The sequence below is a fragment of the Marasmius oreades genome, chromosome 10, assembly GCF_018924745.1.
Source record: "Marasmius oreades isolate 03SP1 chromosome 10, whole genome shotgun sequence".
NCBI classification, from domain to species: Eukaryota; Fungi; Basidiomycota; class Agaricomycetes; order Agaricales; family Marasmiaceae; genus Marasmius; species Marasmius oreades.
In genome coordinates this window covers 1,124,488-1,139,017 of record NC_057332.1, presented here as the reverse complement: position 1 = coordinate 1,139,017, position 14,530 = coordinate 1,124,488, and the positions used below count along the sequence as shown (strand labels likewise).

The following is a 14,530-nucleotide window of genomic DNA, read 5'->3' as shown; positions in this document are numbered from 1 at the left end:
GAATACCTCCAAGGCTCTGACGGCTCACACGACGCTTTCCGACTTCTAAGTTCTGAGATCTGAGCCCCCAAACTGCAGGACCAGAACCCTTGGTAACCGGGGACCGGAATGCGTCAAGCTACAATCGAACCCGTTCAAACGATCTCATCGAACACCTTCCAGCGAGAGGGGATATGTTTTCGGATTTCTATGGCATGAAACGTGCTCGTCGTTGGAAGTGTTGAAGAGCCTACCTCGAGGAGCTGAAGAGTGGTGGAATTCGCGAGGTGACCATGAAGGACGACGACATGTTTACGCGCCATGTTCCGAGCCCATCGTTGATTGAATCCTTTTGACCGGACCAAGCACGTTGACTTTGGGGAAATACCGTGCCTGTCTGTAATCAGTTATCTGGGTGAAACGAATCTGTCTGTTTGAACTCGACTTGACGAGGTTTTGACTTTGATAGCTGCCAACGAGTTGAGTAAAGTACCCTTGCACTAGGAACGAGCGTATGCAGCGACCCTGCATTCCCAAATTCATGGCCGTCAAGTGGTCACTGGTGAAGCCCTGAAACGCTTCCCAAGTGAATATACTAATATTTTTGCATCACTGTAGAGTATAACTTGAGCGGCGGTCGTTTGGGAAGTCGTTGTGATGAATAGAGTCACTATGAGTAGCGATTTGTCGGTATATTGAGAGGAATGAAGCTATCCTACGTAGTCTGTCTTTGACTCGTAACCATCTTGGGTTCTATCACAAAATGTTGGTTGCTTGATTCCAATGCTGCCGCAGGAAAGGATCGGATTCGATTTGAGTTAGGCGTCAATGAAAGTCCACAGCGGTAGTGACTATATGAACAAACGAGCTAGGCTGAATGCAGCAGCACCTTCCGTCATGCCGAGAAATTCCTTGAGGCACGGCAGCAAAAAGGGACCAACACAGCTTTTGTCTTTTACATCCATGACGATCTCCAACGGCAAATGGCTGACTTAACAACACCCAACAATCCTGGCAAGATACCGCCATGTCCTCAAACGACGCTTTCTTACTTCTGAGTCTTCCCAATTGCACGATCAGGACACCTACCGCTACTCAAACTGGGATCCTCGCCTTGGAATGCGTCACGCTTCCTCCATCAGCTCAAGCTACGTTCGGCCGCGACGTTTTCCTTGTTTTCAAAATTAACGAGCTGGAAATTCCCATCGACCCTGCTCGAACGGTCTCACCGAACATTAGCACCTCCAACGAGAGGGAATATGTTTTCCATGGCACAGACACGGACCCGTTGGTATTTACGCTGACCTTCAATGAATCCTTGTATTCAGCAGGTCCATTGACGGAAGATATGGAGACATTCGAAAGCGTACTATCTCAATACGCCAACTTTATCCAGCGCTCGGAAACTCCGGTCACTCCACCAAATGCTCAGCAGTCGACGAGTGTAAAGGATCAAGGTCAAGATTTTCGAGGACGTCTTCTTTTGAGAGATGAAGGCACTGGAGAGATCGTTGGAGAGTTTGATAGAAAGATAGTAGTGCGAGAGGATCCTACTTTACATCAGAAAGGGCACGAGAGCGATCCAGTAGTGATCGAGATACCCGAAGATGCAACGTCTCTGGGTCACCAAACGGCTATCGAAGTGTTTGCGCGAAATGTGCCTCCAGATCAACATGATTGGATGACAAAGTCTGCTACGCTGGTCAGGTACGTTGATTTCGTTGTGGACGTTCTTGCCCACAGAAATTCCGGTTTATTCAATTTTTATACAGTGACGCTATATCCGGGACAACGAATCTCCTCGTGCGAGTGATATCTTCAGCTTCATCTTATTACATATCCCATTCCACCCCTTCAGCTTCCGCGCACTCTAGTACGAACTCCTTACCGAGGACAGGTACACTTGCAACACCTAGCCCAACACCACCTCCACCTCCATCCAGAGCAGCAGTCTTTCTTAGTTCAGAGCGAACTCGGAAGGGTCTCACGAAAGTGCATGCAGTCAGCGCTACAGCTGTCAATGTCAGTTCCAAAACGACAGCTTTCATCGACGACATGATCGGTCGCATAGTAGGTGGTAAAAAGGACCCACAACCCCCACGCCAAGGTGCACCGCCTCCTTCAACGAACCTTGCTCCTCCGCCTTATTCCAGCACGCCGAATCTCGGCTTAGATGGTAAACCTCCTCTTCCGCCTCGCGGTAGTCGGCCCTCGTCTCCTTTACCCGCTTCGCCGGGAGGGCAGACTCAAGGACCTGCTCTTCCTCCAAGGGAGCTGGGAACCAAAGCTCGAATTGTGCTTTCAGCCGATCTTATTTTCTCGACGATTGAAGAGTCGACAAAGAAGATTATTACCATTGGTGCCGAACGTGCGGATGCCATGATACGCCACAAGTACGTGCGGGCAGAGTTTTTGTTCCTTTGACACTTTCCTGACCCTTGTGTGCATGTTTGTTGTTTGCTTTTTTTAGGTTCGGACATGAAGTTGCACAGAGTTCCGCTGCTGTTACCGGAACTGCTCGTAATATCGGTCTTGTGTACATTGATTTGCAAGGGATAGGCAGGAAAGCTATAGTGAAGAGGGTTGCAAAGGCTTATGTGAAGGGCAGGTCTAGCAGGAAGTAAGATGCTTCTATTGCTTTTAAATAACAATCGGAAGATGGACATGGACATCGCAGCATGTATACACGAAGCTATACTAGTAAATGACCAAGGATACAAATTATTCAAAATCAATCCATGAAATTCACAACGCGTCATAATGCCGCCGTTCTTTTACAATATCATTCTTTTCGACTCTCGAGAATCTCGGTGTCCCATACAACAAAGCCTCTGTGCGCACATAATCTGCGAGAATCTAAATGTAACGTCAAGCTCAAGTTCAAGCACCAAAGGTTCTGTTCTCAGCAAGCAACCAGAACGCAGGACGGCTTGAAGCTACCGGAGGAACCTATGTCGGTTTCGTCAATGTAACTCATGAAGCACAAGCATTGGGGGGTGATTCTTTCAGCTGGTCAGTGAAAATAGTAATGCATGGTTTTTTTAACTGACTTCCGCGAGGCTGGTGGCGGCGACACTATACACAACTTTGGCCTTTTAATTACATCCAGACGATCATCCTCAATGCAGTGGCCGACTTAACAACACCCAACAATCTTGGCAAAGTACCACCATGTCCTCCAACGGCTCACATGATGCTTTCTTACTTCTTAGTCTCCCCAAATGCACGATCAGGACCCCTACTGCTCCACAAACTGGGACCCTCGATTTGGAATGCGTTACACTTCCTCCATCAGCTCAAGCTACGTTCGGTCGCGACGTTTTCCTTGTTTTCAAACTCAACGAGCTGGAGATTCCTGTTGACCCCGCTCGAACAGTCTCATCGAACACTGGTATCTCCAACGAGAGGGAATTTGTTTTTCATGGCACAGAAAAGGATCCGCTGGTCTTTACGCTGGCCTTCAACGAATCTGTGTATTCAGCGGGTCCATTGGCAGGAGATATGAAGACATTTGAAAGCGTACTATCTCAATACGCCAACTTTAGCCAGCGCTCGAAAACTCCAGCCACTCCACCCGACGCACAAAAGCCGATATGTGTAAAGGACGGAGACCAAGATCTTCGAGGGCGTCTCATTTGGAGAGATGAAGGCACTGGAGAGATTGTTGGAGAGTTAGATAGAAAAGTCGTAGTGAGAGAGGATCCTAATTTACAACAGAAAGGGCACGAGAGTGATCCGGTAGTGATCGAGATACTGTTTCCCGGTCATCCTTACCCCACAGAAACTCAGGTTTGTTTCTATACAGCGGTACTATAACCGATACAACAAACACTCTTGCGGGAGCGATATCATCAGCTTCATCCTATTACATCTCCCGTTCCACTCCTTCAGCTTCCGCCCACTCTAGTACGAACTTGTCTAAAACTGGTACACCTCCACCATCCAGAGCAATTGCCTTTCTTAGTCCAGACCAAACTCGGAAGAGCTTAAGGAAAGTGCACGCAGCCAGTGCTAGAGCTGTCGAGGTCAGTTCAGCAAAGATGGCTTTCATCGACGACGTGATCGATAACATAGTGGGTGCTAAGGAGCAACAACCCCGACGCCAAGGTCCACCTCCCCCTTCAAATCTTGCTCCTCCGCCCGGAGAGCAGACTCAAACTCCTCCAACTCATCCAAGGAAGCTGGGAACCAAAGCTCGAGTTGTGCTTTCAGTTGATCTTATCCGTTCGACAGTTGAAGAGTCGAAAAATAAGATTTTTACTATTGGTACTGTCCGTGCAGATGCCATATTGTAGCCACACGCACCCTCAGATTTGGCGGGTCACATGCTATTTTCGCACGCTTGTGCCAGTGTAGAAACGTTCAAGTTCCCCGTTCGGTCGATGCAAGGCTAGTTCACACTAACACATAGTATAGTATAAACCTTAACGTAGTGTGATTCTAGCTACTGGTCCATAAATAATGTTGAAATCTCTTTCTTTACAGCTTGTACACTTCCAGAAATATCCAGAGAGGTTTGATTTTTTTTGGGAAGTTGATCGGGACGGGTTAGCAGTTGGATTTTAGCGATTCGAGGTTAGTAGTTAGGTTAGAGGTTTGGGTTACTGGTTTGGGTTAGGGGGTTCGGGGTAGGGGTTAGATTCGAAGGTATATGAGGGGGACTGGGGGCTTGCCCCCAGTGGATGTCCAAAATGAACTCTATATAACCTAAAACTAAAGCATGTATTTTAAATTGATTGGTGGTGTAATGGAGAAAGGCGTCAAATTTGAATTGGATTTTGCTGGAGTCGATCGTTCGATTCTCGCTTTTGCCACATTATAAACGTTGAACTTAGCAAATTTTCTGTGTCAATGTCACGTGTTTTGTCCGGGGGTGGGAGACGAAGGACCTGCCAGATCGACTAAAATAAATCGAATTTCTCTAGTCTCTGAGAATCGGATAATAAGTTATTGTATTCAAGTATTACAGGGCATTATTTACAAAAAAATTCTGTAGAATTATCGGTCTAACTTCGAGGAACTAGCCTTGCATCGACCGAACGGGGGACCTGGAACGTTTCTACACTGGCACAAGCGTGCGAAAATAGCATGTGACCCGCCAAATCTGAGGGTGCGTGTGGCTACAATAGATGCCATGATTCGCCATAAGTACGTAGGGACCACTCTTTTTGCTCCTTTGACACTGTTCCGATCCTTGTGGGTTTGTTTTTTTTTAGATACGGAGATGAAGCTGCACAGTGTTTTGCTGCTGCGGCCGGAACTGCTCGTAATATCGGTCTTGTGTACGTTGATTTGCAAGGGATAGGCAGGAGAGTTATTTGGAGGGCTGCGAAGGGTTACGTGAAGAAGCACAGGTCTAGCAGGATGTAAACCACTTCCATTACGTTTAAATAACAATTGGAACGCGCTTGATGTTTCATTGAAGTATGTATCGCACAGATAGATTAAGTGTGATTCAGAATGACTTAGGTATGTAAAATACAAATTGTTCAAGACCCGTTGCACCTCAATCCATGAAATTCATAACGCGTCAAAGTTGATATGATGCGATGCCCGCCGCCTCTCGAGTTCGTCTTCCCTCTACAAAACGGGAAAAGTATTAGCGTAACAAGCCATTAAGAACGCAGGAGAGCGTACAGACCTTCTCGTTTAGATGTAAAACAAACACGATCACTGCCAAAACAATCGTACCGATAATCATCGTAACAGTGACCCATGGTATCCAATCTCCAGGTCTCAAAAACAATTCACGTTTCCAAGCTGTCCCTTTATCCGCTGAGGGCCGAATAACTAGCTTAGAGTTGGGTATGACACCCTCGATGTTGATGTAATGTTGATCCGAGTGTATCGTAGACCCGACAAAAAGATTCTCGATGTAATTGTTCGTTCGACCGAGACCGAAGAAGGCATAGGGTGATTGTAAGGATTGGTATCCCGTTTGGGGGAGTTGTCCAATTTGAGCGGCAGAGCGCCGACCAGATGTGTCGAGAACGGTGTATTTATACGATGCGCCGGAATAGCTGACACCGAATGGCTTCATAACGATAGATGGTTCGTCAGCTTAGGACATCATAATCCGAACAAACGCAGCTGTAACTACTTACGTGGTAAGACTGGCCATCTTCCGAATAACACATTCCGTTGCCGCAAGCTCCGTTTAAGACTGAGAAGGCAAATGGTGAGACGTATGAAGAATTACGCTAAGAGTAACACGTACCAATCGCCTTGAGGAAAAAGGCATCATAGTAGAAGTTATTCTGAACGAACATAATGTTCCCTTGCATGCTTTTCCCTGTTCGCTGTACCATAATATCCCGCGTTCCCTATGTGCTTCGATGAGCAAAGAGATAAGTTCTAATTAAAGAGTTCCTTACGTCTTCATCCATATCCATGAAAACCGCAGATCTTGCATCCTTTATGGTCTCCAACGATTGCACGCCCTTGATGGCAGTTTTCCATCCCCTCCTTCCACTACCACCCGAAGAACAACCCAGAACCTTGTCACCACAAGGTACGGAATATATTAGCTTAGGGACTTGTCCTTGCTGATTTACGGCAATCAACAGGATATCAGGGAAACCGTCCAAATCTGCATCCCCGAGGTTGAGAGCAAGCGGTATCGAAGGAGAGGTTGTGGTGTCTTCAACTAAAAGTCCAGGTGGCGGGGAACTAGTCAAGATTGAAGAAAGGGGGATCCTGACGAACGTCTACGAAGAGATGCCAACAGGTCAATAGAATAAACAATGATGTTAAGAATTCAAGACGCACGTCGCCTCCCTCGGTCAAGTCAAACTTGAAATCTGGATCTGGAATACATAGATCCTCAGGAGTGCGACATCTACTCGTGCCTTTTCGAAGAAGAGCTTCTGCCGAGCACAATGGGAGCTGCTGGTTATAGGCAATGTTGATGTAGCAGTCGGTTCCAATTCCAGTTGACGGGTTCACATTACGACATGTTGGGAACACCAAGTCGATTGTACCATCACGATCTAAATACGAGTAATTCTTGAGGACGGCTGCAGCAAACAGACGAAACCGAACATACCCATGTCTGCGAGAGATACTTGTAAGGTACCTGTGGGTAACGGGTGTTCTTGTGCCAGCGAAAATCCATCCTCTTTATTGTTGACCCATATTTGAAAGAATTTGCCGCCTCGACCGTCGTCACATACCAGGAATACGTCTCGAGGGAGGGTTACCATCGAACCGCACATGGTCGAACATTAGGACATTACCTGCTAGACAGTCACCGTTCAAGTCTATCACGGCGTTACTATGAGGATGTGATATTTTACACTGTTTCCCGTGGAAAGGTGCGTCGGTTCTACAAACTCATAAGAAGCCGGACAAGAAGGATCAAGCAGGCAGAACCCACATTTTGAATAAAGGAGATCGAGTTTCGGACGAGTTCCAAATGTTTTCCCAGACTTGAAATTCTTTATCCGAGGATTGAGAGTCAGGAGTCATGCCCAACAAATCGATCTTCATGTCGCCGTTGAGGTCGATAGGTATAGGCTGAGATAGAGAGGAGGATGGTAAAGAAAGTAAGTTACCTGCAAGTAGTGTCAAGTCACGACCCAGGGTTAAGCGTTCAAACCACTCACCAAAGCCACCACTCGGTAAAGCAGGATATAGCGTTAGATCGAGAGGACTATTACTCTGACTGGGGCTCATCACCAACAAATCCAACTGCCCAGAATGTGTGAAGTCGGCTGGGACAACGTTATAGACCTCGTTTGGATGTTTGAATGAGCCCGACTTGTCGAACTCGAATTTCTCTGAAACGAAATTCTTCTCAACATCTTCCGCAAGCAAATCGGTCCGAAAATAACGAACCATGATTCCAGAGAAATACTGATAATGTCCTTCGGTCATCTTCTAACATGAGAACGTCTAGGCTATACTTATGTGAGTCATTGAAACTATATGGAAGGTAGAAACCAGACGCACTACTGATCTCCATTGAAATCTCCAAATGCAATAACTCGTTCACCACTCAGTCCCAATGAACCTGCATCAACTAACGAATTCCCGGTGAATCTCTTTGGTGGAAACGGCCATATTCCATGCGCTGGAGACACAAGAGATAGTATGGAATAGAGGATGGCGGCTCTGCAAAGCCGTGGCTGCATAGCGGTAGATAGCGGTAGACGTGGTGATGACAGTGAGAGGTGAAAAGTTGAACGCTATCGGACCGCTAGACCCGAACTGTCGCTCTTACCCTCATCGTGGCGACTCGCCCGAGTCTTAGGGAACCAATGATGGCCGAATCTGAACTGCATCTACATGAAACGACCTCAGTTCCGAGAGTGAAGTCTGCACCAAAAGAAAACCAGATTCCTACGGCGTTCTTGTATTATCCAAGTGACGACGGCACCGATGAAAATCTCCTCATTCTCCTACATGGCCTAGGTAAATCAATAGTTAGGATTACATTCTAGTATTACTAAAAACGTTTCTTTCTCAAGGAGACACACATATACCTTTTTCAAAGCTGGGAAGACAACTCAAGTTACCTCAAACCGCCATACTCGCTTTGCGGGCTCCAGAAAAGTGAGTTGCTATCCATGCTATGGTATACGATCTTTCCTGATAAGAGAAGTTGATTTCCAGGATACCTTTCCTTTATGAAGAGGCTTATCAGTGGTATCTTTCATTCGATCAACTCGGGGATCTCATAGATCGACCAAATCCCACACCCGCGCTGGATTTACTTTCAAAAGTCTTCGCTCATCTCACCGAGCAATGTGGATGGTCTACCAGCAAGATTCACTTATTCGGATTTGCCCAAGGAGGGTCTGTAGCTCTAGAGTTTACGATAAAACTTTGGAGGCAACAACTGGGAATAGGATCGGTCGTGTCCATCTCCGGACCATTGCTTTCGTATCCGACACTATCTTCACCTTGCTCATCTCCCATGCTTGCTGTGTATAGACCACCTCCAGCAGAACCCAGTCTTGCACCGGGAGATATTACCGCGTTAAAGAAGGCCTTCGGTTTCTTCAAGGAGGGAAAGTTATCGTCAAAATCTTCCGGAATGCCGTCGTCTAAGGATGAGTGGGAGCCGATCATGAGGTTCTGGAGTGAAAGACTTAGTAGGAGACAGGTGGATGGATTGTATGAAGTGATGAGTGGAACTGCTCCGCCAAAATAGCCGATATTTCTATAATTCCAAGTTGTACAGCTGGTATGGTGGTCGTCCCAGGATCGTTGTGAACGGTTGGAACGCCTACCGAATACGGAAGATCCGGAAGAAGTTTAGTATGTTTTACGACATGAAGAGTTGCTTGAATAACGCCTCATATTCTGCTTACATAAATGGGATTGATTTGGAGGATTGAACGTCGTGCTCGTGGACTGAGCTCAGGCTGGTGATGTCAGCGTTGATGTCAACGAACTGATCGTCTTTGAAAACGCCATTTCCTAAGCTACTACCACCATGTCTCCAGTTCACAATCTATATCCTATCTCAAATCATAAACCACAGGACTCTGCTTCCTTACATGGCTTCTGGGCCTACTTTGGTATCTGCTCTGTTATCGGAATCGCTTCGGCAGGTCTTCTCTATTCTCTCTACAGTTGTTACCACTCGGCAGGTGTTAGAGAACGTGCTAGCATCAGGAATTCTTCTTTTGAGCACTCAGAGGCGAAGGAACGAGATCAACGTAGTATCCGTCTCAAAGGGAAACGCGAAGCCCGTAGTTCTGGCGTGTGGTCGGAATTCTATCAGAATCGTTCTGAATCCAGTGTCGAAGCCATGGTCCGCAAGTTTCCTGCAGTGGTCGTTTCCTAAGTTGATATTTCACAGAGCCCGATCCTTCGCCAATCGACCTCGCAATCACCTTCACCTCGTCCATCGACACCTGACCTCGTACCGACTAGCTATGTCGACTTATCGTATCCTGGCTTCAATTCTCACTCGCCTACTCTTTCAACTCCTCCTGCTACCTATGATCCTACTCGCGACCCTAGCCCATGCAATCCAAGTAGCACAACTGATACTATTCAAGCTCGCAGTGACTCACCCTCACGCGCACACCCGTCCACGCTTCGCCCCGGCAGAACAACTACATTTGACCGCAACAGCATTCCCTTTATCGCCCCTGAACAACTCGCACACCATCTCATTGACCCAAAGCTTGCCCCGATTGGAGGATCCTTCAGCATGTTTGCAAACAATCCCGACGCCCATTCTATACCAGTGATGCAGGATATTGGGATTCAACCAGTTGAAATGATATCGAACCACACGCGCCGTGCGACGACTGCAAGACCTCTTTCGAAGCCGAAACGTCGACTAACGGATGGAAATGCATATTCCAAGACACAGACAAAACAAAGCTCTCCGGCTCAACGCTGCCCTTTGGGACCTATAAACATCAATTGTGCCCCCACGACAGTGACACTTGACTCCAAGAACTCTGCATTTCATAACACCATAAACCCGTTTGTTAATCATCAGTTGGGGTTGGAAGGTTGGGAATATCATGACGCCGTTCAGTAAACACCGTCGGTCTCAGAACGACGAGCAGGACGCTAGGGGGAAAGCACGGAAAGTATAACAATATGGACTTGTAGCCTATCTAAACCAAATTGCATCCAAGCTAAAGCAGGCATCGCGGTCTAAGTATCACTAATACAGGGAGAAAGGAGTTAAATATTTGAATCCTGGATGTGTGTGGTTCCAGTTCCGCATTGTGAGGAGTCCATGTAAGAATCTTTTGAGAATGAACAGTAAACACAGTATGAAGCCGCGTTGAGGATGCAAACGTGCAGCAGGCTTATTGGATGCTTATTCAGTCTTATAGGGATGTAGAGGACAACCCACATCCTATAGGCCTGTGGGAGGCCCCAGTTTGGATGCCCAGCAGACTAGCGAGTGCCCACAGCCGTGAGAGTGGGGTCTATGTTAGGCACCATGCAAACACTGCGCTTCTCCACGAACTGAATGGGACAGCTGACTGGAACGTCGACCCCGGGTGCGAAAAACGAGAACCAGAACGGGGTATACTAGGGTATATTCGCACCTGGTGTCTTAGCTACTACGCGATAGAACTGTGGACCCTCCATCCCCACCTGCACCGCGTCAATTGGGGAACTTTGATACCTGGCAGTGGGTAAACAATGGAAGTCGACTATTCGGGCATGTGAAGTAGACGGCGGCAGAGATAGCATCCACGCGCGGTGAGTGAAAGGGTTATCTGCGTGGGGACTATGGGGCGCTGTCGTGGACTAGGGACACTATCCCACGCAGTAGGTGCCAGCTTTGCTCACCACCATGTCGAACTACGACTTGGACAATCCCGAACTTTACGTTGAACTTCTTCATCATTCTCGCCATCCTGTCGATGTACACAAGACCAAAAGTTGCCCTGAACCACTCCAGTCGGCGCTGGAGACGAACGACGGTCTACAAAAGAGAGTCAAAATCCTCGTCAATGCCCTAGCGAACGTGATAGTGAAATACCCCCGGAACCCTCCAGCTGTGGCAGCTCGCTTAACCCAAAAAGATCAGAAACAGGAACTCAATGTTCACATCTACACATTCAACGATACAACTTCAGACGAAGACCCGAGCCCATCTCTCCTATCTCCTCGATGAACTACGTTCTGTGCAGCCCGTAATCCAAGAGTCACCACCACCCTTCCAAGTCATAAACTATCGCCTCCTACAAACCCTTTCCTGGCGCGTTCACCAATTCTGCTTGGATACATTGATTGATTCAACGCGTTCAGAAAGGCCAGCGAAAAGAATATTTGCAGGCTACTAAGAAATACCTCTCGAAACGGGAGCGGAAGGATGATCTGAATGTCACGTTTGGAGAGGAAAACGTTCTAGACTATCTGCTCATGTGCTCAGTGCTTGTAGGAGTGGAAATGCTTGTGAATACTACCGCCGAGAGAAAAGCCCACCTCGTCAAAGAACAACAGGCCGACGACTTACCCCTCGAGGACCAACCTGATGCTCTCCTCACCCACAAGAATGCAATCGTCTCCTCGCTTCCTATATGTTACTAACGAAGCACAACCTCCTCCCTAATGATCATAACCCAGGTGATTACAAAAAGCTGGAGGCCCTAGATGTGTATCTCAAGATCGAGGCTGGTCAGTCATGGCTATTTTTTATCTCCTCCGCCACTGATGGATTTTAGGCCTCGACACAGAGTTTGCCTGAAGGATACCCAAAATATTCAAGCTTTTCCAGTCCACAGCACTCCTGATGGGCCTTTCACATTATAAACGGCCGAGCCGCATCCTGTCTGGCACAATTGTCTTTCACCAGATCCCCAACTCCCCTCCCATGCGCTTGCCTACTATCTTCACCAGAACAGACCTAGTGGGGATCATGAATCACGTTATTTCCAACCACTCACCCCTTCCTGATGACCTACCCGATGACCCAACAAACTTCATTGATGTCATATTACTCCCCAGGCTCGCCAAAGCCAACAACACACACAGTCGTCACTTCACAATCCATGCGGAGATTGCGCTTGCACTACATCTCCAGCAATGCGGATTGGCGTCATCCACTTACCCGTTTTTGGGGCTGTCCAAATTATCTTGTACTGCATGCATTGAGCTGATGTCACTCATCAACAACAACTCTCAGTTTCAGTCTCCCATCTGGCTAACATCTGGCACTCACTCCAAGATATACCGGTCATGGGTTTATCCTGATTACATTTCTGACCCTGGAATCAAACTCATGCTAGCCCATCGACTTCGGACATTGCTCTTCGAAGAATTTGTTGATTTTGTTCGCAGACAAATGGCCCGGCGGTCGTCTGATAGCATCGAGTCACAAGGCATAACAATCCATCAAGAAAACGAAGAGGACTTGAAGGACTTCGAGGACTTCGAGGCCGAGCATAAACAGCACGTGGCGGGGGTGATTAGAGAAAACTACGAGTAGGTGGTCACCTCCGCTTCTTGATTTTCTGACACTGCAGTGCATAAGCTCAACGTCTCAACCTTGATCGTCACACTGTCCTTGTACTTTCCACATTATTCTCCTAATCTGTAGCCTCTTACACTAGCCATATAGCAGACTGAGAACTTCGAAGAACTGAGCCGATTAATTGTCTCCTCTCCTTGCCTGAGCTGGTTGATGTGTTTGAGATGGGGTTGGGTGATAGCGTGCATTACAACAGACATTGGTTACAGTCGATTAAGGATACGTATGGAAGCTCTATGCGGCGAAGTTGTCGAGAAATACCAAGTTCGCAAGTGAACGGTCGAGTGGCCGTAACTCCGGGTACTGTGGTCCTGACGTTGCTTTGACATCTGCTTTCCACGATGGTATCTTTCTCAAGCCTTCTAACAAACCTAAATCATGGCTCAGCACCCTTCATCTCTACCTTTCTGCTCATCCATCTCACCGCACCAGCCTTGGCCAACGTTGGTGGTTCAGAAATGGCCAGTCAGGTGATGGTACGTGACGCGCACAATTTCTCAAGCATATACGAGCTGAAATGGACTCAACTAATACATAGATCCTCGGAAGAGAATACTACCAAACCTCTTTTGGTGAAAAATATCTCTTACTAGGTCCTATCATTGTCCATTCTCTCTCCGGAATCACCAGACGACTCCTCGCTCCCGGGAAACCCATCTCCCTCGTGCATCTTGCCGCATACCCACTTCTCCTTCTCGCCCCGATACACTTCTTAACCCACCGTGCCATACCTGCTCTCCCATCTGAACCCATTTCTTCGCTTAGCCCAAGCGAGCTAGACTACCAGTTCGTCGTTCATCACCTACACAAGTACCCAGTTGTATCCTGGACGCTCTACGGCGCGTTAATTCTGACAACGATCGTACATGCTGTTGAAGGTGCCGTAGTGGTATGGAATACTTGGACTCCTAAGATGAGAGTGAACCAGCAAGGGAAAACACGAAGTGTCAGACTCGCAGCCGCGTTGATGGCTTTTGGTGGGCCAGTGTTATCAGGTGTTTATGTTCTCTCGAGGGAACTGCCGTTCTTATTGAAAGGCATGGCTGAACGGTTTGACGCGGTCTTGAGAAGTGTGCCTATTTACCGTCTGGAGTAGTTCCGAGGTACGTTATGCAAATTGTATGAACTTTTGGCTACTCGTCTAATGAAATGTCTTTTGAGATGCTCTGCATAATAGTCGTCCCATTCCTCACTTTTCCTGGTCTTGTGACGCTACTAAAACTACACTACACTCATAGTACAAGTACATCTGCAACGGGAACAACTTCAACACCTTTACCTTTACGACTGCAACCTTGTCCTTATCACCAAGTTCATCCGCTTCATTGGAAATACAACGGTTCATCACCACTGTTCTTCTATGTCAGAGTCAGTACTGTAGCAATAAAATCAACCGTTGAAGCATTTCTGTCAAGCACTTTGATACCCGAAGCAAGTCCTGCGTTAGACTGAAGCCGTGCTGCAGACAAACGACCGCGACCAATCGTTTTCCTTCGCCCACAGTATCGTCAGCGTTCTCGGCAAGCCTGCGTCGTCGAATGCTGTAGCATGTGCGCGTCGCGAGTTACTATCAGCCTGAGTCGCTTTTATCTG

At 47.4% G+C, this 14,530-nt stretch overlaps 7 protein-coding genes across 7 annotated transcripts; 6 read left to right on the top strand and 1 right to left on the bottom strand.

Moving 5' to 3' along the window:
• The first annotated feature begins 885 nt into the window (after positions 1 to 885).
• On the top strand, positions 886 to 2,726 carry E1B28_002427 (uncharacterized protein). Its single transcript, XM_043159347.1, has 3 exons — positions 886 to 1,686; positions 1,752 to 2,372; positions 2,450 to 2,726. Exons 1-3 carry the CDS (start codon positions 1,007 to 1,009, stop codon positions 2,601 to 2,603), a joined length of 1,455 nt encoding a protein of 484 aa, XP_043002947.1. The 5' UTR covers positions 886 to 1,006; the 3' UTR covers positions 2,604 to 2,726.
• Positions 2,727 to 3,150: 424 nt separating this feature from the next.
• On the top strand, positions 3,151 to 3,795 carry E1B28_002426 (uncharacterized protein; the record flags this gene model as incomplete). The annotated part of the gene is made up of 1 exon (XM_043159346.1): positions 3,151 to 3,795. The coding sequence occupies one exon, from the start codon at positions 3,151 to 3,153 to the stop codon at positions 3,793 to 3,795; it is 645 nt and encodes a 214-aa protein (XP_043002946.1).
• A 1,598-nt stretch (positions 3,796 to 5,393) lies between these two features.
• On the bottom strand, positions 5,394 to 8,160 carry E1B28_002425 (uncharacterized protein). The gene is made up of 12 exons (XM_043159345.1): positions 7,930 to 8,160; positions 7,816 to 7,877; positions 7,584 to 7,757; positions 7,355 to 7,532; positions 7,215 to 7,303; positions 7,025 to 7,162; positions 6,748 to 6,968; positions 6,354 to 6,686; positions 6,197 to 6,302; positions 6,084 to 6,142; positions 5,621 to 6,013; positions 5,394 to 5,559 (listed from the first exon to the last, which is right to left on the bottom strand). Exons 1-12 carry the CDS (start codon positions 8,109 to 8,111, stop codon positions 5,500 to 5,502), a joined length of 1,995 nt encoding a protein of 664 aa, XP_043002945.1. The 5' UTR covers positions 8,112 to 8,160; the 3' UTR covers positions 5,394 to 5,499.
• A 19-nt stretch (positions 8,161 to 8,179) lies between these two features.
• Positions 8,180 to 9,292, top strand: E1B28_002424 (uncharacterized protein). Its single transcript, XM_043159344.1, has 3 exons — positions 8,180 to 8,391; positions 8,448 to 8,532; positions 8,593 to 9,292. Exons 1-3 carry the CDS (start codon positions 8,238 to 8,240, stop codon positions 9,131 to 9,133), a joined length of 780 nt encoding a protein of 259 aa, XP_043002944.1. The 5' UTR covers positions 8,180 to 8,237; the 3' UTR covers positions 9,134 to 9,292.
• Positions 9,293 to 9,418: 126 nt separating this feature from the next.
• Positions 9,419 to 10,483, top strand: E1B28_002423 (uncharacterized protein; the record flags this gene model as incomplete). The annotated part of the gene is made up of 2 exons (XM_043159343.1): positions 9,419 to 9,739; positions 9,788 to 10,483. The coding sequence occupies 2 exons, from the start codon at positions 9,419 to 9,421 to the stop codon at positions 10,481 to 10,483; spliced, it is 1,017 nt and encodes a 338-aa protein (XP_043002943.1).
• Positions 10,484 to 12,144: 1,661 nt separating this feature from the next.
• Positions 12,145 to 12,895, top strand: E1B28_002422 (uncharacterized protein; the record flags this gene model as incomplete). Its single annotated transcript, XM_043159342.1, has 1 exon — positions 12,145 to 12,895. The coding sequence occupies exon 1, from the start codon at positions 12,200 to 12,202 to the stop codon at positions 12,893 to 12,895; it is 696 nt and encodes a 231-aa protein (XP_043002942.1). The 5' UTR covers positions 12,145 to 12,199.
• Positions 12,896 to 13,250: 355 nt separating this feature from the next.
• Positions 13,251 to 14,105, top strand: E1B28_002421 (uncharacterized protein). The gene is made up of 2 exons (XM_043159341.1): positions 13,251 to 13,413; positions 13,476 to 14,105. The coding sequence occupies exons 1-2, from the start codon at positions 13,279 to 13,281 to the stop codon at positions 14,031 to 14,033; spliced, it is 693 nt and encodes a 230-aa protein (XP_043002941.1). The 5' UTR covers positions 13,251 to 13,278; the 3' UTR covers positions 14,034 to 14,105.
• The last annotated feature ends 425 nt before the right edge of the window (positions 14,106 to 14,530 follow it).

Excerpts from the sequence above, each read along its gene's own strand:
- E1B28_002425 (XM_043159345.1), bottom strand. The coding sequence starts at position 8,111 with ATGCAGCCACGGCTTTGCAGAGCCGCCATCCTCTATTCCATACTATCT. Across the intron at positions 6,303-6,353 it reads TCATGGATATGGATGAAGAC|GGAACGCGGGATATTATGGT; the intron begins GTAAGGAACTCT and ends CGAAGCACATAG. Across the intron at positions 6,143-6,196 it reads CTTTTTCCTCAAGGCGATTG|TCTTAAACGGAGCTTGCGGC; the intron begins GTACGTGTTACT and ends TTGCCTTCTCAG.
- E1B28_002424 (XM_043159344.1), top strand. The coding sequence starts at position 8,238 with ATGATGGCCGAATCTGAACTGCATCTACATGAAACGACCTCAGTTCCG. Across the intron at positions 8,392-8,447 it reads CATTCTCCTACATGGCCTAG|GAGACACACATATACCTTTT; the intron begins GTAAATCAATAG and ends TTCTTTCTCAAG. Across the intron at positions 8,533-8,592 it reads GCTTTGCGGGCTCCAGAAAA|GATACCTTTCCTTTATGAAG; the intron begins GTGAGTTGCTAT and ends GTTGATTTCCAG.
- E1B28_002427 (XM_043159347.1), top strand. The coding sequence starts at position 1,007 with ATGTCCTCAAACGACGCTTTCTTACTTCTGAGTCTTCCCAATTGCACG. Across the intron at positions 1,687-1,751 it reads AAGTCTGCTACGCTGGTCAG|TGACGCTATATCCGGGACAA; the intron begins GTACGTTGATTT and ends ATTTTTATACAG. Across the intron at positions 2,373-2,449 it reads GATGCCATGATACGCCACAA|GTTCGGACATGAAGTTGCAC; the intron begins GTACGTGCGGGC and ends TGCTTTTTTTAG.
- E1B28_002421 (XM_043159341.1), top strand. The coding sequence starts at position 13,279 with ATGGTATCTTTCTCAAGCCTTCTAACAAACCTAAATCATGGCTCAGCA. Across the intron at positions 13,414-13,475 it reads AAATGGCCAGTCAGGTGATG|ATCCTCGGAAGAGAATACTA; the intron begins GTACGTGACGCG and ends ACTAATACATAG.